General features: G+C 38.3%; 1 protein-coding gene across 2 annotated transcripts in view; it reads right to left on the bottom strand.

The window, feature by feature from the left end:
• crispld2 (cysteine-rich secretory protein LCCL domain containing 2) overlaps positions 1–25,489 on the bottom strand; it is a 66,161-nt gene that overhangs the window by 20,926 nt on the left and 19,746 nt on the right. For both annotated transcript variants that reach the window (XM_039763324.1, XM_039763323.1), the window contains exons 4-12: positions 20,240–20,372; positions 13,492–13,607; positions 12,662–12,762; positions 10,534–10,689; positions 7,188–7,248; positions 6,926–6,992; positions 6,570–6,700; positions 4,569–4,612; positions 450–522 (exon numbers count right to left, since the gene is read on the bottom strand). In XM_039763324.1, coding sequence (XP_039619258.1) covers positions 450–522; positions 4,569–4,612; positions 6,570–6,700; positions 6,926–6,992; positions 7,188–7,248; positions 10,534–10,689; positions 12,662–12,762; positions 13,492–13,607; positions 20,240–20,372 — 882 coding nt within the window. The remainder of the gene's footprint in view (positions 1–449; positions 523–4,568; positions 4,613–6,569; positions 6,701–6,925; positions 6,993–7,187; positions 7,249–10,533; positions 10,690–12,661; positions 12,763–13,491; positions 13,608–20,239; positions 20,373–25,489) is intronic.

The raw sequence follows: 25,489 nt of genomic DNA, 5'->3' as shown, positions 1-25,489 counted from the left end.
AAGACAATCAGAGGTACAACAAAAGTGGAAGACATATCTAAGAAAGTACAGGAAAGTAGGTTGAAGATGTATGGACATGTGACGAGTAGGGACAATAAATATGTGGGCAAAAGAGTGATGTGAACAGAGGTACAAGGGAAGAGCAAATGAGTGAGGCCAAAGTGGAGGTGGATGGATAAGTAAAAGAAAATCAGAAGGAAGAGTTTGAGTTGGGAATAGGTGCAGGACTGAGCTGTTTTGAGAAGGTTGATCAAGTACATCAACCCCACATAGAAGTGGGAAAAGGTGAAGTGGAAGAAATGAAAAATATTAACAGAAAATAATAAAGCACATTTTAAAAAGGATGACCATATATGAAGTCCTCCTTATGGACTTTTTATACTATAAACCAGATCCAGTCTAGCAACTGATAAGGTTTTTGCTTTCCCCATATACAATATAACTATTACCTTGGGCAATGAGCAATAGGTTTTTTGAAGGGGCAGAGCTCAGCAACAGTAGCATAGCAGTCCACGTTTTTCACTGTAATCAAAAACAAAGTAAGACATTGAGAATACAGTACAGAGTTGATGGATAAGAGTTTCTAGTAGAGAATGACATGGAAAAATGTATATCCTGATTATAAGATAGTCAAGAACACAGAAGCATAATATCAACCATATAAAATAGACTGAGCTAAAAATGAATTGTACAGTAACACTGATTCATCATGAGCAGGCATTTTATCTTTTCTAAAGATCTGTTTACACTTTCCATGTCCATTTCCAAATTTTCTTTATCAATTAAATAAAACACTCAAGTTTCAATCATAAGAATATTAAGTTTGCATCAACACATTAGTTTGACACATATGGACTAAACAGAACTTGAAAAGATATATTTTTTCAAATGTGATCGCGCAATTCAGATAGAGTTGACGCAAGACTACAGCCTGCATGCCTCAATGAGTCATCCTCCCCTCGCTCTTACTTTTTTACCGTTCATCTAATGAATACACTGAGTATGGCTTTACCAAAACAATCATTGATGGCGAATAAAGTATCCATTATTCGAGTATGTAGATCGGGATATATATATATATATACATATATATATACCAGCGCAGCGAGAAGTAGTGTGTTAAAAAGCTAGAAAAAGAAAAGGGAACATTTTAAAAATAACGTAACATGACTGTCAATATACAGTATTTGTTTTGTGAGTGTTACTGAGTGTTGCTGTCATTAAGGATTTGATTATCATTATTTCTTTCAATCAGGTTCGTATTTGTAGGATGTGTTGTGTTCAAGTTACATTCCGCGTTTGCCAATCGTTGTAAAGATGACAGGTTTCATTCATCGATTCGTTTCTTACCGCATCAATAAACAGCTCGTCTTCTTCTTTATCTGAGACCTGACACACTGCATGCACGGGTTTTTTACACTGTCTTCCTTTAGCGGGACATTGACTTTTCCAACGTGTGCTTTGTTTCCGCAGTAGCTGGATTTATGAATATGCTTGTATGTATCAGACGCTTCATATTTTTTGCTGCCTTTTCAATTGTGTAATTCGGTTTTGTTCAGCTCTTTGGAACTGTTGCTTTTTATCTGTGCACTGCGTCAGTTCACGTGAGCCGCTCGGTGTACATGCATCAAAGGTTCCCAGCTGTGCTGGTGCCATCTCGTGCTATGTCCATGGCTGTATTTAATGTTACCTTAGTCCTAGCACTTAAAACTTTCTCTCGCAGTTTCGCTGAGTTTGTGCCAAACACCACCCTGACCATCTCATCTTCCTCTGCATAAGCACAGTCGTTCACCCGTGAATATTTAGTGGGAGTTTGCTATTGGATTGCCGCTGACGGACAGCCTTATATGGGCAGGCACTAAATTACAAACGCCAGTGGCAGCCTGTCTATGAACTTAATTTAAAGTGTAGGTTTACATCGTGCTTTGTTTCCGAAGTAGCAGAACTCATCAATATGGTTGTATATGTCACTCGCTCGCTTCTTATTGTTTCGCTGCCTTCTCAATTATATAATGCATGTTTTTGAGGTCTTCCTGGTTTTCTATGTACTGCGTGATTACGTGAGAGGCGTGATGATGTCACACGAAACTCCGCCCCCACGGCGTTCAAGCTCATCTCCATTACAGTAAATGGAGAAAAACAGCTTCCAGTTATGACCATTACGCGAAGAATTTCGATATAAAACCTGCCCAACTTTTGTAAGGAAGCTGTAAGGAATGAACCTGCCAAATTTCAGCCTTCCACCCACACGGGAAGTTGGAGAATTAGTGATGAGTCAGTGAGTGAGTGAGTGAGTGAGTGAGTGAGGGCTTTGCCTTTGATTAGTATAGATTACTGTTGCCACTGCTTTTTGAAAAACAAATGTCACTTTAAAACCCATCATCTTAATTGCTGTCACTCACTGAAGAGTTTTTCAGCCATGAGAAAACCAACTAAATCTTTTTATCAAGTCATTCATCCATTCTCTAAACCTGTTGAATCAATTTATAAGATCACAGAGGACAGACATAGTAATGCTCTTTTTCAGAGAAACCAAGAGGAAAAACCCTTTGGACAGAAAATTTTAAATCAAGATACTGTATAAAGATTAAAGAGGATCCTAGGGCACTGTTATTTGACTGGGATTTTGTTGTTTTATGACTTTCTACTGTTCATTTAAGAATTGCTTTGATACCTTGTAAATAACAATGCTGAATTACAGAATTTTATAAAGTATGTATAGATGTAATATCTTGTAAATGTGTGTTTTTCAAAGTATTGATACAGCCCCTTATTTACCAAACTTTAATTGCTTTCTGCTGTGCTCTGCTTACTTTTTGATATTTATAAAATAGTCAAAAATGTTGCCCTGGATTTGTGTCTTGTGTTTTTGCTGGCAGAATTGGCTCTAGCTTTCATGGCTCTGAATTAGACTACCTGGGTTCAATAATGAGTGAATGGGTAAAAATGTAATAAGAGACTGAAAAATTATACTAAATGTTCAGAATCATTGCTGAAATTCCTAAATTTTAAGTTGTACTGTGTCACACATTCGTGGCAGAGGGTCACCTTCTGGGCTCGTCAGAGGTAAGCACTACTACCCCCGGACATTAGAGGGTGCTGTCGATGACGGTGATGTCTCTTTTTCCACCCATAGTTTCAAGAAGAAGGCAACTGACTCTGCCCCTTCCGGTCGAAGGAATATAATACCTAGTTGCTCCCAGAAGGTGGTATTTGGGAAACAGCAGACCACTAGACGGAGCTCGTACCTAACTTGACCACTCTACAGAGAAACTCTGCTGTTGTTACTAGACCTCTACAGCCTGCCTACTGCTTTTGGTTCTTGTTTGCACAATTGTGTGCCTGTTTATTTTGACTTGCTGGCACCGATATTAAAAGGGGTAATCTGGCTGGCATTCCAACATTTCTTTTTTGTACTTGTGTTACCCACTGTTGATGACATGTGGAAACAAATATTTCCAGTTCAAGGTTAGTTTTAGAAAATAAAGAGCTTTTATAAATCTGCTTTATATGCTACAACAAGATGGGCTGGCAAAGCACTAATGACAAGATTAGAAGTTACACTCTAGTGTCAGTGTCATTACAGAATGCAAAAAGCACAAATGGAATTCAATGTTACCAAATATTTAATTCCCACACATCAAAGAACAGAGTTGAAAGAAAAAGCACTTCGTGTACTGAACAACTTTAGATTTCCGCCATTTCTCATACTAAGCAGTTTAAGTAAACACCTAACAATTGTTAAACACTGATGGTGAAATATCCCAAGCCGATGCCAAAAAATAAACTTAAAACATATACAATTAGTGTTCATAATGTTATTTGGGTTGCAAGTTTTCCACTTTTATGAATGGAAGTGTGACAGTTTAACGTCATTTCTTCAGCATTTTTTTAAACGTCCCCACTGTCAGGTGAGGGTGAGGCTGCAGCCATCCCCAAATATCTGTTAATTAGTTAAAAAACTTGAGGTTAATCAAAAGATTCACTGAATACAGTTGTAAAGTGCTGTATAGCCCTAAAAAAACAACATGTGAGAGCTGTTTTACCAAAAGTAAATCTTGCCAGGCTGCCCATAGTTTTCAGTTTTACAGAGTCATTAAGCCACTGAACGTAGACATTAGAACAGAGCTTTTTATATATCATATTTTTTTAATTAATTTTTTTTTTTTTTTTGCTTTTTTCCACACAACAGAATAAGCAGAAATTTTCCTCTACAGGAAATTAACTTTCTGGCTTTTTAACAAGACATAAATTAATCGTGTTGTACTGTTATTTTTTTTACTGTGCCTCTATCTAAGTGGAAATTATATCTTCATATTTGGTTTAAAAATGCTCATCTCTGCCTTCAGATTATTTCTCAAATTAAGATATACAAACAGTACATAGCTTTGCAGACCGAATCAATTTAGGGAAATATCTAACATTTAGTTAAGCTTAGCCATCTTTATGAAAGTACATAAATAGACAGCAGTTATGCTCTTCAGTAACATTGAAACACATGCTATACTTCAGTCGATGGCCTTACTTAGACACACTCAGTTACTCAGAGACAAACAATGTTTTCTTACCTTCCACTTTTGACACAGTAAACGCATTTGTCTTTTTATATTTGCTGTAAAGAGAAAGAAAGAAAAAAGATTTATTTCTCATGCTGTACTTTAAAAAAAATGACTTTATAATATATATAATATTGCAAAGTTAAATTTATTAATGTGGGCGGCATGGTGGCGCAATGGTAGCGCTGCTCCCTCACAGTTAGGAGACCTGGGTTCGCTTCCCGGGTCCTCCCTGTGTGGAGTTTGCATGTTCTCCCCGTGTCTGCGTCGGTTTCCTCCCACAGTCCAAAGACATGCTGGTTAGATGGATTGGCGATTCAAAATTGGCCCTAGCGTGTGCTTGGTGTGTTTGTGTGTGTCCTGCGGTGGGTTGGCACCCTGCCCAGGATTGGTTCCTGCCCTGTGTTGGCTGGGATTGGCTCCAGCAGACCCCTGTGTTTGGATTCAGTGGGTTGGTAAATGGATAAATTAATTAATACCTTATATTTACTTAATATTAAATCTGAGAAAATTAATTGATATAAAGTTAATGTTAAATCCAGAATGTAACAGAGAAAAGGTAGAATGTTCTGATATGTATTATTATATTGCATGTCTTTGTGATATGAGAGGTAAACCAGAGCACCCAGAGAAAAATAAACATGCAGCTATGGGAATAACTCTACACTGGCGCACTAACCAGCTGGACTCTGAAAAGAGTATTCTGGAGCCATGAGGCAGCAGTGCTAACCATTGTGTCATTGGCATATTTAGGTTACATTAGATATTATAAAAAGTGTGTCTATGTAGGACTGCTGAAACCATAGCCTAGATCTCATTGTTGACTGCTCCTTAGGACTATTCTACAATTAAGTAATAAAAATTACATTTAAAAAGTACAACTGTGGTGGGCTGGCGCCCTGCCTGGGGTTTATTTCTTGCCTTGCGCCCATTGTTGGCTGGGATTGGCTCCAGCAGACCCCCGTGACCCTGTAGTTAGGATATAGCGGGTTGGATAATGGATGGATGGATGGATTAAAAAGTACAATGACATTTTGATATGCATTTATAAAGAAATGAAAAACAGTCCATGTTTCTGCACAATTATTTACTACATATAGGCCTGCAATGTTATTTAATGAAGTACTGTCATTTTATCAGAAAGAGACATTCCACAGACATAGAAGAAAGAAAGCAGACAACTAACAACATGCCAATAATGCTGAGAAATAAATTACTAGTAAACTTATCTCCAGTCATACATCCATCATCCAGCCACTTCTTGATTATGGAGTAGGAGATAAAAAAAAAAAACTTGTGTGGCATTTTCTGAAATGTAAACCAGATGGAGTGCAGCATTATCAGCACTCCTAACCACATCCCAATTAGAGTACCGCACTTCAATGTGGATGTGATGTTTTTCACATTAAAAACATGCTTAAGAGACTTGAGGAACATAAAAAAAGATGTTGAAATAATAGCAGGTGATTCAGCCAAGTATAATTTGTTACTTCCTATTCAGCAAATGTCAAGTCAAGATGTAAAGGTCCCAAATGTGCTGTTTTAAACTATTCTACAGAGTCACATCCTCAATGTGTCTGCCTTTTTATAAGGGTAAGTTGGCACTATATGTACGTGTATCAAGTAAAGAAGAGATGAAAATAAAACAAGCCTAAAATCTTCCAATGCTCCTGACAAGTCTTTGAGTTTAAAAATAGGTAAAAGCAAAGGGTTAGCCACAGCTAAAGACTCCCTAAAGACTGCTGTAAAATTATTATACTAACATGGCCAACTGTCCCTCAAAGATTATAATAAAGTCAAAATGGAAAAAAAAATCTGCTTTTCTTCAGTAGTTGGGATAATTTCCAGATGCCCCATGCCTCTACTCTGGTTGTTAAGAAAATGGATGGATGAATATTAATCAGTTATATTGGTCTTCGAAGACAACCCATTGGAGACTTTGGCATGTAGGCATTGTGGGTATTTTAAATTAAATAAAATCTTTTAAAACTACTTGCATTTGAAAGCACTTACCTCAAAGACTCCACTCCATTCCTTGTTGACTTAACAAACAAGGGCATCTGACCTTTTCGTGTGATATCAACCAGGCCTCCACTGTTATCAATCACTCCAAAATGCAACGCAGCTCTGCATAAACTGGATTGCTGAAAGTAAAACAATAAAGAATGGGTCACAATAAAACAGCTTCTATAAAAAGGCATGTTTATTTCTCTGTGTAAATAAGTTCAATATAACCCAAAGCGTTTCTTCTATAAACAGCCACAACAAACAACTACAGTAAAGTGCTCCTTAGAAATATAGATACAGGTAAATATATACAAGTCAGTATTTGGCAGAAGAAGGCACAACACGATGTTGTGGTTCCTTACCGTGTCATAAAAGAGGGTCCCCCAAATTTTGCCTTTTGCATTCTGGCAGTTTGCAGGACATTCATACCTATTAAAATGGTAAGTAAAAATGAAGATTTTGCTTTTCTTGTTAGTATTATTTTTATCTAGTTCTCAATTTACAGAACAAAATCACCCATTTTTGTATTGTGCATGGAATTAAACAATAGATTTAACAAAAATACACACACAAACACAGTAGACTCTATATAAAAATATGTATATTCTTATATATCCACAATACCTGTTACATGTTGACCCCCTGCACTTATCTCTCATCTTGGTGTCGCACTTTATTACTTGAGCTGGAAGGCAAAGTTAGATATTTAATGACACATTAGTGTTACTGATTTACTCAGAAAAGTCTTACACTGCAGTATTAAAACCAAGTTTTCCTTTTAAATGCAAATGGTCCCAATATCCATTAAACTTAAGGATAGAAACCCCTAGTATTCAAATTCAAGTGGATGATTTATTAGGAAATGTTTTTGCAGACATGAAGAGTCTATTAATATGATGTGGTGTATTTAATGTGTCTAGACTCTCAGCATCAACATCTATTCCAATAAGCTTTGCTACTTGACAATTAATGTATATTTCATTCTTGTATATGCTGTTATACTTGTACATTATAAATATACTAAATAATATAACAGTGTCTCCCAACCTCGGTCCTGGGGGCACACTGTAGCTGCAGGTTTTTGTTCCAACCAGCTTCTGTTTTTAATTGGACTCCTGGGCTAATTAAGTGATGTGTTATTTCCCAAGTTATGTGTTTTGGGAACAATATAGAAATTTAAAAAATAAGCTTGGTAATATATATATATATATATATATATATATATATATATATATATATATATATATAACTGCTCAAAAAGTTAAAGGAACACTTTGAAAACACATCAGATCTCAATGGGAAAAGAAATCCTCCTGGATATCTATACTGATATAGACTAGGTAATGTGTTAGGAACGAAAGGATGCCACATCGTTTGATGGAAATGAAAATGATCAACCTACAGAGCCCTGAATTCAAAGACGCCCCAAAAATCAAAGTGAAAAAATTATGTGGCAGGCTAGTCCATGTTGCCAAAATTTAATTCTAGCAACTCAAAATTGTGCGCAGCACTTTGTATGGCCCCTGTGTTCTTATATACATGCCTGACAACATCGGTGCATGCTTCTAATGAGATGACAGATGGTGTTGTGGGGGATATCCTCCCTGATCTGGACCAGGGCATCACTGAGCTCCTGGACAGTCTGAGGTGCAACCTGGTGGCATTGGATGGACCAAAACATAATGTCCCAGAGGTGTTCTATTGGATTTAGGTCAGGAAAGTGTGGTGGCCAGTCAATAGTATCAATTCCCTCATCCTCCAGGAACTGCCTGCATACTCTCACCACATGAGGCCAGGAATTGTCGTGCACCAGGAGCCACTGTACCAGAATAGGGTCTGACAATGGGTCCAAGGATTTCATCCTGATACCTAATGGCAGCCAAGGTGCCTTTGTCAAGCCTGTAGCGGTCTGTGTGACCCTCCATGGATATGCCTCCCCAGACAATCATTAACCCACCACCAAACTGCTCATGCTGAATGATGTTACAGGCAGCATAATGTTCTCCATGGCTTCTCCAGACCCTTTCACTTCTGTCACGTGCTCAGGGTGAACATGCTCTCATCTGTAAAAAGCACAGGGCACCAGTGGTGCATCTGCCAATTCTGGTATTCTATGGCGAATGCCAATCGAGCTGCATGCTGCTGGGCAGTGAGCTCAGGGCCCATTAGAGGACATGAGGCCCTTGGGTCACCCTCATGAAGTCTTTCTGGTTGTTTGGTCAGAGACATTCACACCAGTGGCCTGCTGGAGGTCATTTTGTAGGGCTCTGGCAGTGCTCATCCTGTTCCTCCTTGCCCATAGGAGCAGATACTGGTCCTGCTGATGGGTTATGGACCTTGTATGGCCCTCTCCAGCTCTCCTAGAGTAACTGCTTGTCTCCTAGAATCTCCTCCATGCCCTTGAGACTGTGCAGGGAGACACAGCAAACCTTCTGGCAATGACACGTATTGATGTGCCATCCTGGAGAAGTTGGACTACCTGTGCAACCTCTGTAGGGTCCAGGTATCGCCTCATGCTACCAGTAGTGACACTGACTGTAGCCAAATGCAAAACTAGTGAAGAAACAGTCAGAAAAGATGAGGAGGGAAAAATGTCAGTGGCCTCCACCTGTTAAACCATTCCTGTTTTGGGGTCATCTCATTGTTGCCCCTCTAGTGCATCTGTTGTTAATTTCATTAACACCACAGCAGCTGAAACTGATTAACAACTCACTCTGCTACTTAACTGACCAGATTAATATCCCATAAGTTTCATTGACTTTATGCTATACTCTGATTAAAAAGTGTTTCTTTTAATTCTTTTGAGCAGTATATATATATATATACATATTTATATATTAAAATTTACCAAGCAGTTATATGGGAGTAATGTATTTTTTTCTTTTTACCAATATTTTCATGTTGATTTTCGTTCTACTTTTCTAGGTGTTCTAATTGTTTAATTAATCCATTATTTACTAATTAGTGGGTCTGATGCTAAAGTAGCTGCAGCCTTTGATTATTCTGCATTGTTTGCCAGCGTGTCTGCTCTGCTCATTTTTAATTGTCATTAATAAGATACAACAAATGGCAAAAACTGCACAGAGAAAGGGCAAAATATAATTAAATCAACAAAATACAGTTAAGCAATTAAATCTATTGCAAAAGCAGAAATATTTCTAAGTGTCTTATAAATGGAAAAATCATGCTGCTATGCTTTTCTAAATGTAGAATAAAAGAAAAATACCAGCTAATTAAATAAGATCAGGTGTTGTCACTAATTAGGAATCTGGTTGGAACAAAAACCTGCAGCCACAGTGTGCCCCCCAGGACCGATGTTGAGAAACACTGTAATATAGGATGTTACACGCCATGAAATAGAATTCCTTATTTTCCTGGGACACTGTTCACTTACTGACTCCCCTCAGTCATGCTGTATTATTTATTATTCTAAAGCAAGGGTGTCAAACTAAATTTCCTGAATGAAAGGGGTAAATCCGACCAGTTTCTTAATTAGAAGCTGCTTTTAATGAGACATGTCACTTAATAATGTGGTTTTCTGGTGCTCTCATTCTGCCATGTCAATGTTTTCTAACATTATAGATAACACTTATTTTGAGAACATCATCAAATTATTTTGAGGACTGTAGCAGGCAATTCTCAGTCCTCTACATTTTTGTATGTCAATGAAATATGTTATGATGAACACATGAGGGTTAAAGTATCTGATCAAGCTATGGTTCATGTGTTATTCACTTGCCTCTCATTGATAACTGGCAGCTAGTTATCAATAGCAACACAGAAGGAATTAAAATCAATGAATGATTTAATAGTAAAAGATGCATTTAAGAGTTCTGAATCTTAGCAAGTGAATAAATTCAAGGAATGTTTATTTAGCAGCAATAATCAGCTTTTAAACAAGAAACTGGCTGGGACAGAACCTTCCAGGCACAGGGATTGACATTTCTGAAGCCAAATTCGGCACCCTTACTCATGTATTTTTTGCTGGTCTCTTTCTTTTTAGGAGTTTCTTTAGCAGGGGTGGTGCGTGGTTGAGGACGAGGCCATATATCAGGTTTCTCAGGTACCAGTGCTGTTTCTACCTCATTCATGTCCTCTGTCTCAGGAGGATGAGGCACCTGTGTGTCTGAAGCAAAAAGAGAAATCCAGGAAACAAGTTAGATACCAAACAAAGACAATGGACTGTCAGTGAATGTAGCATATTAACAAACACCATGGGCTCTTTATCTGTTTTTTCTGACAGTATTGTTTTGTCATGATATTTTTTAAGCTTTGTTTGTCATTTACTTTAAATATGGAAATTTAAGACTCAATTTGAATATATTGCCTCTAGCATTATTTTGTGAATAGGTTGCTGCTTAGTAGAGATACAGATAGATAGATACTGTAGATAGTGTCACACAAATGCACATGGGAGGCAGTCTAAGGGCTTCACTGGGAAGCAGAGACTGGGGTTGATGAATGATACTAATGCCTTTTCTCTCTTTTCCACAGACCACCAGAAGGAAAGACCAGTTAAGACTCCACCCACTTCTGCTGTTCCTCTACGCTACGCCCTCCTGCAGACCTTATTTCTGCCAGTGATCCCACCCCTTCATTTCCTCCACCTATAAAAACCCGACACATATGATTGCTAATTTTGTTCATGTAGTGCACTTTACTGGCATTATACTGGGTGGAATCCCCAACACAATCTTGTCGTCTTGTATTTTCTTCACAATAGATAGATAGATAGATAGATAGATAGATAGATAGATAGATAGATAGATAGATAGATAGATAGATAGATAGATAGATAGATAGATAGATAGATAGATAGAAGGCTCTATGAGACATCCTGTGGGTGGAGCCATGGACCGCAGGGACGTGAGCCTGGCAGAAGGAGTCAGAGGCTCAGGGATGGTGACCTGCCTGGAGCTTGAGATGGCTACATGGGCACAAGACTAGGAGCAGTGCAGAAGGTTGGATGAACTGCTGGTTAGGGATCTCCTTGGCTACAAGGACCAACAGGTTTAAGCCAAGGAGACATCAGCTTTTAAAGGGTTACACTAGGGCTCATGTTTTTATGGACAGCTTCCATCCATCCATCCATCCATCCATCCATTTTCTAACCCGCTGAATCCGAATACAGGGTCACGGGGGTCTGCTGGAGCCAATCCCAGCCAGCACAGGGCACAAGGCAGGAACCAATCCTGGGCAGGGTGCCAACCCACCGCAGGCTCTCAGCCAAATAATTTTAATTTTAATAATTTTAATAATTTGATTATTTAATGGATTGTTTTTAACCTCCACTAGTTCACTACTTTTCATGGATTATTTATTTATTATTTGAACTTCTGAACTGCACTTTTGAACACTTGCACTTTTATGCACCTACCCCTTGGTCTATGAGAGTGTCCTTATCTGCTGGCTCACCTCGAGTATGTTATTGACGGTAGCAAGTTCAACAGGCTCCCGGGATATAACTCGCAGCATGGGGCCAACCACACCATCACATAGCCTCAAGACAGATGTAGTCATGCTTTCATTTCCTTTGCCCTACTACTGTTCATCACGTTCATTGCAATGAGCTCTTAGTAACTAAATGGAATTATGTTCACATCACAGTGTGCCATTACAGGTAGTACAGAATAGGTCTGACAATCACAAAACGCTGCCTGGTTCAATGAGATTATGAAATTATGAAGTAATTCTTGATTCATCTAATGCATCTCGATTTTTGACTTAAAAACAAGACTAAATCTCTTCTCATTGTGACCAGTTCTTACTTTAAAAGCAAGACTATAATTCATCTTGGAAAATAACATTTTAATTTTAAACATTTTATTTTTGATACTTTTAGTATTAAAGCAAGCAATTTGTAACGTGCTGCTTATTCTACTTTGCCTCTTTTACTTTGGGTTAGAAATTAGGTTACTATGCCTACTTGTTATGACACTACTGTTGTTCCCTTAATGTGAAGTTCTGAACCTGGTTTGTGCTAAACTTCTTGCTCTCAACTTTTAAAAAGTTGTCTATTTTGTTCTATTCAAATATATCTAAATATGACTAAATTATGATTTGTCTTTAATTCCAAGAACCAAACTAAGAGCACATACCTTTGTAACACAGGTTGTTCTTGCAGCCTCCTCCAAAACTAGGAGGGCACTGAGAACAGGGTCTGCCACTTTGATATGGGGCCTCCCCGATCCAGTTACCCCTGAAGGTTAAAACCAGAAACAGAAGAAAAAGGGGGCACAGTCAGAATATCAGTTATGTACCGGGTATTTACTAGCTACTGTACATGCTTTGTAATCATAAGTGACATATTGCATGTCGATTAGCAAGTCCAAATTTCACTGTACACTGTACATGTGTCTATGATGACCCTATGTTGCACTGAGCCAGATTTTGCAGATTGGGTAAATATTGAAGCAGGTACACCATGGTCTAACAATTGAAAATACTAGGAGCATTATAGGCTACGAGAATAGTTTTAGCTTAACTGGATGTGAACTTGTTTATATGCTTAAAGCACAAGGTTTCTGTTTCTAAACCTAGAGGTAAAAAAAGTTACTGAAGGATGTTGTTCAAATAAAAAAACAAAAATTTTATTCCATCATGAGTCATTTCGCTGTGGTAGGATTCTCATTACTTACAATGTGAGGAGTAGACAGACTGAACAGTCGAGCATGTTTACTGTACATAGCAACTGGTCAAGATGGGATCTACTGGTTAAATGGACAGAATATTTTACTACAGCCCCACAAAACCACTATACTATTGTTAGGTAGCCAGGTTAGCTAAGAGGAGCTGTTTATAGAGCTCTAAAGTAATACTCAATATTTAGTTCATGACTATATTTGCAATATCACATTTTGTTTTGTCGGATTAACCAGTTACTTACTCTCACAAAGTATAAAATTAATAACAGGTGAATGCCTCTTACTTAGGGGAGTAGTTGCAAACAAGGTAGATTGCATTTTCCCAGATCTCTCCCCAAACGTTCATTCTATTACAGGCATGTACTGCACAGCCCACTTTGCTGGTTGTAGCCCACACAATCTAGGGTCAAACAAACACAACAGAAAAATCAGGATTGTTATTGAGAATAAAAAGAAAACACTCAGCCTCATATTTATTTACACCAGAAATCAGAAGAGACATTACAAAGGAAAAGTCACATTGAAGTAAACCTTTACAGATAACATTGTCTTATTCATGAACTTTAATGCACATTTTATAGGGCTAAAGGATGATAGAAAGACTACCAAGCCAACTTATTCTGGTGAACAGCTAGAAGCCAAACAAACCAGAAATTATTAAATATCACATCATTAACATAACATAATATTCTCAAGCACACTCAATTCAACTCAATTTGGCACTACTCTGGCATGAGGCAGCACCAATTCATCATAGGGCCCACTCATAAACACAACCATACTCACTTAGGTCATCTTACAATCACCAAAAAACTTGACATAGACTAACTACTTATATTCTCTAACTTAGCTTGTATGAATTTACCTCCCTGCGTGGTGTTTGCATGTTCTCCCCGTGTCTGTGTGAGTTTCCTCCGGGTGCTCCAGTTTCCTCCCACAGTCCAAAGACATGCTGGTTAGGTGCATTGGCGGTTCTAAATTTTCCCTAGTGTGTGCTTGGGGTGTGTGTGTGTGTGTGTGTGCCCTGCGGTGGGCAGGCGCCCTGCTGGGGGTTTGTTTGCTGCCTTGTGCCCTGTGTTGGCTGGGATTGACTCCAGCAGACCCTCGTGACCCTGTAATTAGGATATAGTGGGTTGGATAATGGATAGATGGATGGATGTTTCTGTACAATATATTATTATTGTTTATTAATAATTTATTTACCTATCTATTTGTTGATTCTTTGTCCCATGAGTTTGTATCTTTGTTTCTTTTTATATATTTTCTCTGCTGTATGAATCTAAATTTCCCCTTGGGCTTAATAAAGTTTAGTGAATGTAGGAGAGCATTTGATCTCAAGTAACTACTTTTCGTAATAACATTTATAAATCAAACTACTTACATACTAAATATTAATTCCTAAACAGAATTCTTACTTTGATTGTCCACGTAAAATACTGCTCAGGACAGGAATATTACAATAAAAGCTGTTCGTAATCAAAGTTATTCAATAAGCAATTATCGATCTTGAATCTCTTGTGCCATTGTAATGATGGTGCTGACTTTCTGGTGAAAGATAATGTTAGCTATTTTTTTAAGACATATAATTAATATTGTAAGGGAAAAGAAAAAAAATTGCTTGAAATGTCTTGTCTGTTAAGCTTGAACACTCTGACTTCATTTGTACCAGCACATTTTGGGTTAGAAAATGAGATCATATCAAACATTTCACTGTATGATTTGTTTTGTGATAACAGTTTATATATAAGAAGTCTTAGTTCTTATATTTAAGACTTTTAATATGTTTAAATTTTTTGGGAACTTTACATAATGTTTAATTCAAAGGTGTGTTTATGGAGTATTCCATTTATTTGAAGATAATTGGTTAAAATAAAAATATATAGAAATAAGTTACCTAAATGAACCTAACTTATAAAGGAAGCTTTCTGATAAGAGTTTTTTAGTCTACCATGATGCTTTGAAGAAGCATTTATTTAGTATTTCCAGCAATACTTATACAGACATAAACACAAATACAGTGGTGTGAAAAACTATTTGCCCCCTTCCTGATTTCTTATTCTTTTGCATGTTTGTCACACAAAATGTTTCTGATCATCAAACACATTTAACCATTAGTCAAATATAACACAAGTAAACACAAAATGCAGTTTTTAAATGATGGTTTTTATTATTTAGGGAGAAAAAATCCAAACCTACATGGCCCTGTGTGAAAAAGTAATTGCCCCCTGAACCTAATAACTGGTTGGGCCACCCTTAGCAGCAATAACTGCAATCAAGCGTTTGCGATAACTTGCAGTGAGTCTTTTACAGCGCTCTGGAGGAATTTTGGCCCACTCATCTTTGCAGAATTGTTGTAATTCAGCTTTATTTGAGGGTTTTCTAGCATGAACCACCTTTTTAAGGTCATGCCATAGCATCTCAATTGGATTCAGGTCAGGACTTTGACTAGGCCACTCCAAAGTCTTCATTTTGTTTTTCTTCAGCCATTCAGAGGTGGATTTGCTGGTGTGTTTTGGGTCATTGATCCTGTTGCAGCACCCAAGATCGCTTCAGCTTGAGTTGACGAACAGATGGCCGGACATTCTCCTTCAGGATTTTTTGGTAGACAGTAGAATTCATGGTTCCATCTATCACAGCAAGCCTTCCAGGTCCTGAAGCAGCAAAACAACCCCAGACCATCACACTACCACCACCATATTTTACTGTTGGTATGATGTTCTTTTTCTGAAATGCTGTGTTCCTTTCACGCCAGATGTAACAGGACATTTGCCTTCCAAAAAGTTCAACTTTTGTCTCATCAGTCCACAAGGTATTTTCCCAAAAGTCTTGGCAATCATTGAGATGTTTCTTACTAAAATTGAGACGAGCCCTAATGTTCTTTTGCTTAACAGTGGTTTGCATCTTGGAAATCTGCCATGCAGGCCATTTTTGCCCAGTCTCTTTCTTATGGTGGAGTCGTGAACACTGACCTTAATTGAGGCAAGTGAGGCCTGCAGTTCTTTAGACGTTGTCCTGGGGTCTTTTGTAACCTCTCGGATGAGTCGTCTCTGCGCTCTTGGGGTAATTTTGGTCGGCCGGCCACTCCTGGGAAGGTTCACCACTGTTCCATGTTTTTGCCATTTGTGGATAATGGCTCTCACTGTGGTTCGCTGGAGTCCCAAAGCTTTAGAAATGGCTTTATAACCTTTACCAGACTGATAGATCTCAATTACTTCTGTTCTCATTTGTTCCTGAATTTTTTTTTGGATCTTGGCATGATGTCTAGCTTCTGAGGTGTGTTTGGTCTACTTCTCTGTGTCAGGCAGCTCCTATTTAAGTGATTTCTTGATTGAAACAGGTGTGGCAGTAATCAGGCCTGGGGGTGGCTACAGAAATTGAACTCAGGTGTGATACACCACAGTTAGGTTATTTTTTAACAAGGGGACAATTACTTTCACACAGGGCCATGTAGGTTTGGATTTATTTTCTCCCTAAATAATAAAACCCATCATTTAAAAACTGCATTTTGTGTTTACTTGTGTTATATTTGACTAATGGTTAAATGTGTTTGATAATCAGAAACATTTTGTGTGACAAACATGCAAAAGAATAATAAATCAGGAAGGGGGCAAATAGTTTTTCACACCACTGTACATTGTTAAATACACTAAATACAATCAAATTTATTATCTTTAATTCATTCTGTCTTGTATATTGTAAAAAATACTTATTGAATTTGTGTGCCTTATTTTATTCTATAATGTTTTATGTCGACAGCTCTCAATTTTAAGTTAGTAGGACAATTCCAATCCCAGGGAACCATTTTAAGGGAAACACTACAGGTATTTGACTACCAATTGCTAAAAGCAATAAAATAAGAATGGCTCTAACCAAGGACATAGAAGCAGTTCTAAATTCTACCAACACATACCTTTACAATGGGACAAGGTCTTTCCCAACATTAAAAGGTGCTTCACTAGCAGGGAAGGAGCTGGAGCTTGTGCATGATGTTGAAAACTACCAGCTAAATACATTGTACTCAGCGCACATTATGTACACCACACTCGTTCTGGAACCCGATTGCATGACTGGAGTGGCATCGACTCTACTATAGATTTGCCCCATTGGGAAAGACCCAACGCTAAGTTGAAATTTGGACTGATGGATGAGAGAGTTGCCTCAATATGATTTCAAGTTGCAGATAATAAAATTGTGACTGTTATCGTGCATATGATTCAGGTATATCCTGAACAGACGCACTCCATACTCTATGTAGAGTCTGAACATTTTCTACGCGCCTGCATGGATTTTCCCCTAACATCATCGAGGACATGCTGTTTGGGCTGACTGGCAATTCCAAATTGGTCCATCATGAGTGTCGGTGCGCATATGAGTGTGCCTTGAGATGGACTGGCACCCAGTCCAGTATGGTTACTTCCCTTAGATTAAGCGAGCTTCAGAAAGTATGAATACTTGCAAATAAAATGTATTATTATTATTATTATTAAATGACTGCAAATCTACAGAGATCAACCTTCTGGCTATTACTGCTTTTTAATTTTCTCTGTCTATATTTAATAGCAGTTTCCAGAGAGTTTCAAACAGATCTACCCCCCCACCCCCAACACTAGGTTTGAGAATGATAGACTAACTGGCTGATCTGATTTTTTATTGTAGTTTTTAAACAGCAGCACTTAATGTTCATTTTAAAAATTGCTTAATTTGCAAAAGTTTTTGTTTATTTTATTCTTTTAGTTTTTGACAGGTGTCTACATATTCAATCTCTGTGCTGTGAGTTTCATATTTATAATAACACAAAGTACCACAGAGACCTAGAAAAACTATTATGTTTCTTCATAAAAAGAGGAAAGGAAAATGGTGCAATTGTTAGAAAAAAAAAAACACCTCAGTATTAACAGGCAAGGTTATCTAAACAATGTTAGCACAGAATGAAGATTTGTCAGGGGAGCCATTTTTTTCACAAGAGAGGGAAAAATAAATAAAGCTGTACGTTATTTGAAAAGCAGTTTGACTTATTTGCACTTTAAATAATTGAGTTGATATCTGGTTGTGTCATATCTGTAAGTTACCAGTTCAGTTTAGTTTATTTTTATATAGTGCCATTCAAAAAAGTGAGTAAAGTAACATTCCAGGTTGTTGTACTCTCTTCTGGGACTCTGTCTGGCATCCTGGCTTTCCAGTTCAATTGATTTACAATAGTACAGAGCCAAGTTACAGAATAAACCCACAGAAGAAAGACTATGCAGTGGTTAACATCTAATTGAACTCTTAGGAAATTAATAACATTTTGGCAGTGATTTGTTACTTATTTCATTTGTCATTAAATTTGTGCCTCCCAAAGGTACTTTGCCTTTACAGTTCCAAGCTAGAAATAAAAGAAAATATTAAACTAACCTGGTCATCAAATAGGAGAAATCTCCCTGATGCTACAGGGCTCATCATTCCTGGCATTTCTCAGTATTGGCTTAGGCTTCCAGATTAGAGATGTGTTCAGGGAAAGCAGTCAGACTTGAACACCCTTGTTTACCCATGCAGCCCTGGGCAGCTGTCTTTCAGGTCTCCAGCACTCTGGCTGACACTGTTTAGATCACTTAAATAATTCCATGCATGTCCACAGGCGATTCCAGCTCGCAAATTACATTGCTGTTCTGCAGCTGGAAATCGGCAAATTACTCCTCCCCCTGACAGTGGTCTGACCCCACATTGTCCTGCAGGAGGCAACTATATACAGCTGGGAATAAGATGCTTTTTTCTTTTTTACTTGAGAGACATAAAAGGTACACTTTTGAAGTCTGTTATTTTTTTACTGTGTTGACACTTAATATTAAAGATATTATTAAAAACAGTTGTTGACCTAGCATTAGTCTAGCAGTTAAAGGCAGCCCAACTTGTAATTACTAATGCTATATCCACCTTAATAAAAGTACAAGTATCTGTGTGTCCATTTGGTTGGTATGTCTATGCTATCCCAACAGATGGCACATCACAAATCATAGCAACCAGACGGACACACTGTACATCAAACGTTAATGTTAAAGACTAAGATAATTACTTACATTTTAACCTATCTTAGAGAGAGAGAGAGAGGTTAGGAGCACACGCTGATACAGCGCATTGCTGCACCCACCACATGACAAACCAACTCAGGATCCCAGATTACGACCCGAGAGCAGCCATCCAATGGGTGACACCTCAGCACCACACTAGTTCAGATGGAATGGAACAGTGTGAGTTTTTTTATGGAGGCTGGAGTGCCAATCCTGCCATCAACCCCCAGGTTTTTCCCTGCAGATTGGAGGGCCCACATGCAGGGCTGGATGCAGATTAACGTCATACTTAGGATGGAGCAATTGCAGGTTAAGGGTCTTGTTCAAGGGCCCAACAGAGCAGAGTCCTTTTTGCCGTTTACGGGATTCGAACCGTGCAGATCCCCTACCTTAGACAGGTATTTATAAAATACTGCAGTCTTAAACCAAGTCAGGCTTTCAAGCCATAACAAAGTGTTTTCAAAAAGCACAAAAGATGAAAGAAAGATATTGCGGCTATTCTGTGAAACGGTCAATTTTAACCTTGCAATAAATATACAGTCCTGAAAATAAGAGTTTGGCTGTGCAAAAGGGATGCTCCCACAATGTAGATCAACCCTGCCGGCAGGCTGAAAGTCTGGTGTGTCACAGCTGGAATGAGGATAACCCCCTCCTCCTACACATACGCACACAATGCCAGAGACGTCAGTGGATGTGGAGGGGTAAAAGGACTGCTGCAAATGACTTAAACAGGCAGAAAATCTGCTGCTGGATGTCAACAAGTTAACTTTCTGCTTTTACAGAAGCCAAGGGTCATGCTGAGTTTCCAGATGACTGAACACCTCAGCATCACCCCAAATAATCAGCACTAGGAAGTCTCAACTTTCTGAAGGAATTAACTCTGCTGCTTCACATTATTCACAATGAATTGAATGAATGGATTTCTTTAGAGAAACAACATGTTAAAAGCTGGAATAAATATAAAAATAAATTGATCAGGACCTACCTGAGTATAATGGGTGCACATTGGCCCAGAACAGTGTTCAGGACACCAGGGGTTACACTCATGAGGCATTGGATAAGTATAATCTTTGACTTCATCATACCACGCTTGAACATGGTAGGCAGGTGTACGGTACCTGTTAAATCAACAGACCCCATGTCAGTTGTGTCCCACCACATCACCACCATCCTGTCACAATGACACTGTTCATAAACAGCACTGCTTGCATGCTTCACACTACAATGTCAAAATTTCTGATTCTAAAATTTCAGTTCTCTACCACTTACTGCCAACTAGATTGGCACACCTGCACATACTGCGGCCCTAGTCATCTATCCATTCCTTATCTAAAACAGGGTCATTGGAGGGTGAAACAAAGCAGGAACTAACCCTAGTTGGGATAATAATTAATGACAGAGCCCAGTCTCCCAGCCATTTAACTTAACACTTAGAAGCTAAACTCAAGATTACAACAACCAAACCATCAGGATACACTGACCCTAACTTTACATTAAAAAATGTATTTTAAAATAGTCATGCATGGGAAGTGAAATTTGAAAACATAAGTCATTTGTGAAACAAGATCATTTAGTCCATTGAACTGGTTAATGCATTAACAGCCATTTAAGAGATTGTCCATGAAAGATTTTTAGTAAGCATATTCATTGTCAATAACTTCTTTTTCCTCTTGATTTCGGAACTAATGCTAGAAATAAATATAACACACTGAATACATTACAAGAACTGGAGGCATTTTTCTAACTTCATTAACATACCAGGTTACAGACACTTAAGGTAAACCCTCTTAATGGCCACTGGGTCAGGATGTGGTCAAGAATAATGTTGTGGCCTCATCTTCTTCCTGTCTGTTGACTCTCTGGTGTCAGTGTCAGACACGGAGCAGATCTGTGACTCGATATTTTTAAATTACAAACACATATGTGAGGAACTTACTTGAGCTCACTGCCTTAGTGTAGAACATCCCTCTCTATGAACTGTATACTGTATTTAGGCTTTAATTTTTTGCAGAGCTATGATTTTTCTAACCTAAGAGATACAAGAGCTCAAGGATGAGCATTATTCCAGGCATATGACCATTAATATGCGCATTATTCACCTTTATTTTATCTGTCTTTATTTTATATAGTATCTTTCATTATGGACACCATGCCAAATTACCATTACATATTTGTATCAGGTGTTTGTTCTCTGGTATCCTTTATGTTTCTTAAACTAAGGAAACTGGTTGCAGGTTGCCACCTTTTGGGTCATACAGGCTCATGAATCTCCATTGTATTCAATGGCAAAGGGTCGCATACAGTTTGCAAAGTGCTGACAATGGGTCACCGCTGGCAATTTAAGTGATCAACATTGTACTGCTTTGACTGTCGGCAGCGATTATCCAAGGGGGAACTATCTGACGGTTATTATGGACTGGGTCTCACTCTGGAAGGCACTAAGAATGGCCAGACTGGGTTGTGAGAAAAAAAGAAATTTAAGAAACAGTGCTCCATTCCATTAAGGTGCACACTGCAGACTTTCCATTTTTTTTAACTTTCTTTCATCATCCCACTTCTTCCTGTGCCACACAGATTAAACCCTATATACGAGGGTCGTTCAAATATAAACAGGAATTTATGAGTTTCATGTTATTTAATTAATACAATCAAACAACTTATACACTATTTTTCTATGTAGTCTCCTGCCACTGCAATACACTTGTTCCAGCGCTCACGAAGATTCATAATCCCACAAGAGTCTTTTGACTGCATGTTCACCCATTCTTGCACAGATCAATAACCTCGTCATTCTACTTGAATTTCCTACCTCCTAAAAATTCCTTAAGTGGACCGAAGAGATGATAGTCACCCTCTGAATGACTTGCAACAATCACACACTCTAGACTGAGAGAGACACTCATCTCCAAACTGATTTTTAAGTCTTGAATAAATCTGAGATGGAATCACTTCTTCATTTGTCAATAATTTAATAATAATTTGCTGTGCAACACTACTGTGTACCTCCTGTTCCAACATGTTGATTACAACTGACAGGAAGAGGGGAAAAAGCAGCTACCATTACAAATAACAAGTTCAATCATGCATGTGTTTGTCCAATGAGTCATGTCTACCTTGCACTCTTTATAAGAACAGAGTATGTAAATTCCTGTTTATAACTGAACACCCCTCATATATATCAACAAACACTTGCAGCAGACAAAGCCGAAAACAGGTAGTAAACAACTAATGAAGCCCATGCTTCCAAATTCTTGCCAAAAGGGTGTGCAAAGGTGTGGGGTTGAACATTCCTACCTTTCCACTCTTGAAGGCAAAAGTTAAAAAAGTCTGTCAATGACCTACTTAAGGGTATTTTTAAACATTTGAATCATAGTTTCTAGACAAAGTGAGCAAGCACAGAGACAGAACAGATATTATGCTTGGCATTAATATAGGAACACCTGCAGTGCAATACTACCATACCAGGACACAAAAAGAGCAAGGTCCAGCCCCGTCCGTTCCTGTGTGAAAAATGTTGATTGCAGCCTTGCTTGTCACCAGACAAACTTATGTCTTACATATTCCAATAAACATGTGTACAGGTATTTTTTTCAGCTCAAAATATTGCTCATGATAAGAGAAAAAAATAATGATCTAAAGCCCCATGCACAAAACACAAGATACATGGAAGAAATAAGAATAGAAACATAACAACAATGAAGACAGCATCCTTGATTTTATCTACAGCTAGAACCCTAGATGTCCTTATGAAATAGATATATTGCTCATCGTGAGGACGTGGTCACTAGATGGGGTGGACTTGGGTCTACTGTAATCACAATGGCTATGATCTGTAAAACGCCTATGCTGAGAGCTGCTACTTCCATTGTGTGCATTCTAGATAGCTTCTTCTGTTGCCTGAGAAACTTCCTAGCTCCATATTTGTGCACCCCACCTTGTACAGAACTGTAAAAAAGAGCATGTAAGAAATCTAATGTCTTAGTAACATAAAATGCATCCATACATGTGATTGGGTTCATGAGAGTGTCACCATTGCTCCTTTTCAAAGCTCTTCAACAATATACAGTGGAACCTCGAGTCATGAACGTCTCGGAACACGTACAAATCAGGTTACGACCAAAAAGTTTGCCAAACTTTTGCATCTGTTCACGAACACACACTCGGGTAACGAACAAGCCTGTTTCCCTTCCAGTTCGTACACGCCAATGATTTCCGCATGTGTTCAGTCTCTGCCTGTACATTGTTCTCAGTCAGGCATGCGTGCATTCGCAGTGAACTCTTTGTGCTCTGTTTCGTGTGCTTTTGCATTCATTTTGCAATTAACCATGGCCTCTAAGCAAGTGAAGAGTGGTAGTGTTGGTGAGAAGAAAGGTTAGAAGAAAATGGAAATCGAATTAAAGAACGAAACTATTGAAAAGTATGAGCATGGCGTTCGTGTTACTGATCTTGCCGCCGAGTACAAGAAGTCAAAATCTACAATTTCGACTATTCTAAAGCAGAAAGAGACCATTAAAGCAGCTGATGTTGGAAAAGAGTTACAGTGCTAACCAAGCAGAGGCTTCAAGTGCTGGAAGAGGTGGAAAAACTGTTGCTAGTGTGGTTGAACGAGAAGCAACTTGCAGGGGATAGCATAAGTGAGGCGATGTTATGCGAGAAAGCCAGGAAGATTCATGGCGATTTGCTGCAAGGTTAGTTTTCTTGGTTGTTTGTGGTTAGTTTTTGTATAAATTAAGGATTTTTCATTTATGTTCCTGTGCTTAAAACTCTTTAAAAAAAGTGTCCACAGCGAGCGGTTCATAAGACTGTAGCGTGAACTCTTGCAATGTTAGTTTTCTCTGTTCAAGGTTTTCTCAGTGTTATTCAGTGTTTTTACATTTAGTTTACTATTACAATGTGCATTCTTTGGTATAATTAACTATTTTCGTGCTTAAAAATCTTTAAAAAAATATATATATATTTACATACAGTTCATATGTTCATAATTGTATTTACATATAATGCTCTGGGGGAAATTAGTTCGGGTCACGACCAAATCGGGTTGCGACCAGAGTTTTGGAACAAATTACGGTCGTGACCTGAGGTTCCACTGTATTTATAATTAATGCACATGCTAACCTGTCTTGGCACTGCACTATGGAACTATTACATAGAGCATTTGTGGCACTAACTGATGATGTAACTGTACTCTAGCTGATAATGGTTTGTTTATCCCAAGGTCCAACTATGTGTTTCCTACTCAGGGAAGAGAGGCGCATGACACCTAATCTTACATTTTAAAAGATGTCATAGCAGATTTCAGGATCACACTCCTCCACCAAACTGAGGATGAAACTGAGACGCTGAGACGACCTTTAAATGAACAATTATGTTGGCAGTGTTCCACCTTGTTCTCATAAGGAACTCACTTCTGGAATCTGCATATTAAAATCTAGTGATGTCAGTCCATCAAAGTGTACACACATGCCCACATTCACTCACATTGGAGCAGGTTAGAAACGGACCAGGATTTGAATGAAATGCTCAAGAGACATCAGGTGACATTGCTAGCCACTGTTGCCAATTAGAGTGAATTAAGATATACAGTACATATGTTTATATGTTCATCATTATGCTACTGCATGTGAGTGAAGAGTTACTCTTACTTTGGAAGCAATTTCTCAAGCTAATATAAGATGATGCACTGCACATCTCTTAGAAGGAGTCTGGTGTTACTTAATTACTGCATAGGCGGAAAAGAGGTGCACATCTAGGTGAATAAGAGAGAGAAGGAAAGTAGGGGCAACAAAAAAAGATTAAGCAGAAAGGCAGAAAAGGAAACAAGACGAGCAACGTTAGGTGGAGGGAAGCAGGTGCGAAGAAGTAGTCAGTGTTAGAGAGTCAAGTGAGAGTTACGTTAAGTGTGTCTTATGACCCAGAACAGCACATTATGGGAAAGGTGAATTGTTATTTCAGCCTTAGAGTGTTTAAATAAAAGTGGCATTTGTTGGCTGCTACATTACAAAGCCCAGTGTCTAACTGTCATTAGTCACTATATTGAAACACAATATACATTAAAAAATGATACTATTTATTACCCAGATGGCACTCAATATTGGTGTACTTAATAGATTTCTCAACTTCGCATGACCCTAGTTTGCTTCATAGATAAGTGGCCTAGGAGTTGCTGAGTAGTGGGCTGGCGAGCACAACTCTTTTTAGTCATACAACTCTATCTGTACAAGACTCTCAGTTTTAC

This window comes from Polypterus senegalus, chromosome 9 (assembly GCF_016835505.1).
Source record: "Polypterus senegalus isolate Bchr_013 chromosome 9, ASM1683550v1, whole genome shotgun sequence".
NCBI lineage: Eukaryota > Metazoa > Chordata > Cladistia > Polypteriformes > Polypteridae > Polypterus > Polypterus senegalus.
The sequence above is the reverse complement of the archived record's forward strand: the minus strand, read 5'-3'. Positions and strand labels throughout refer to the sequence as shown.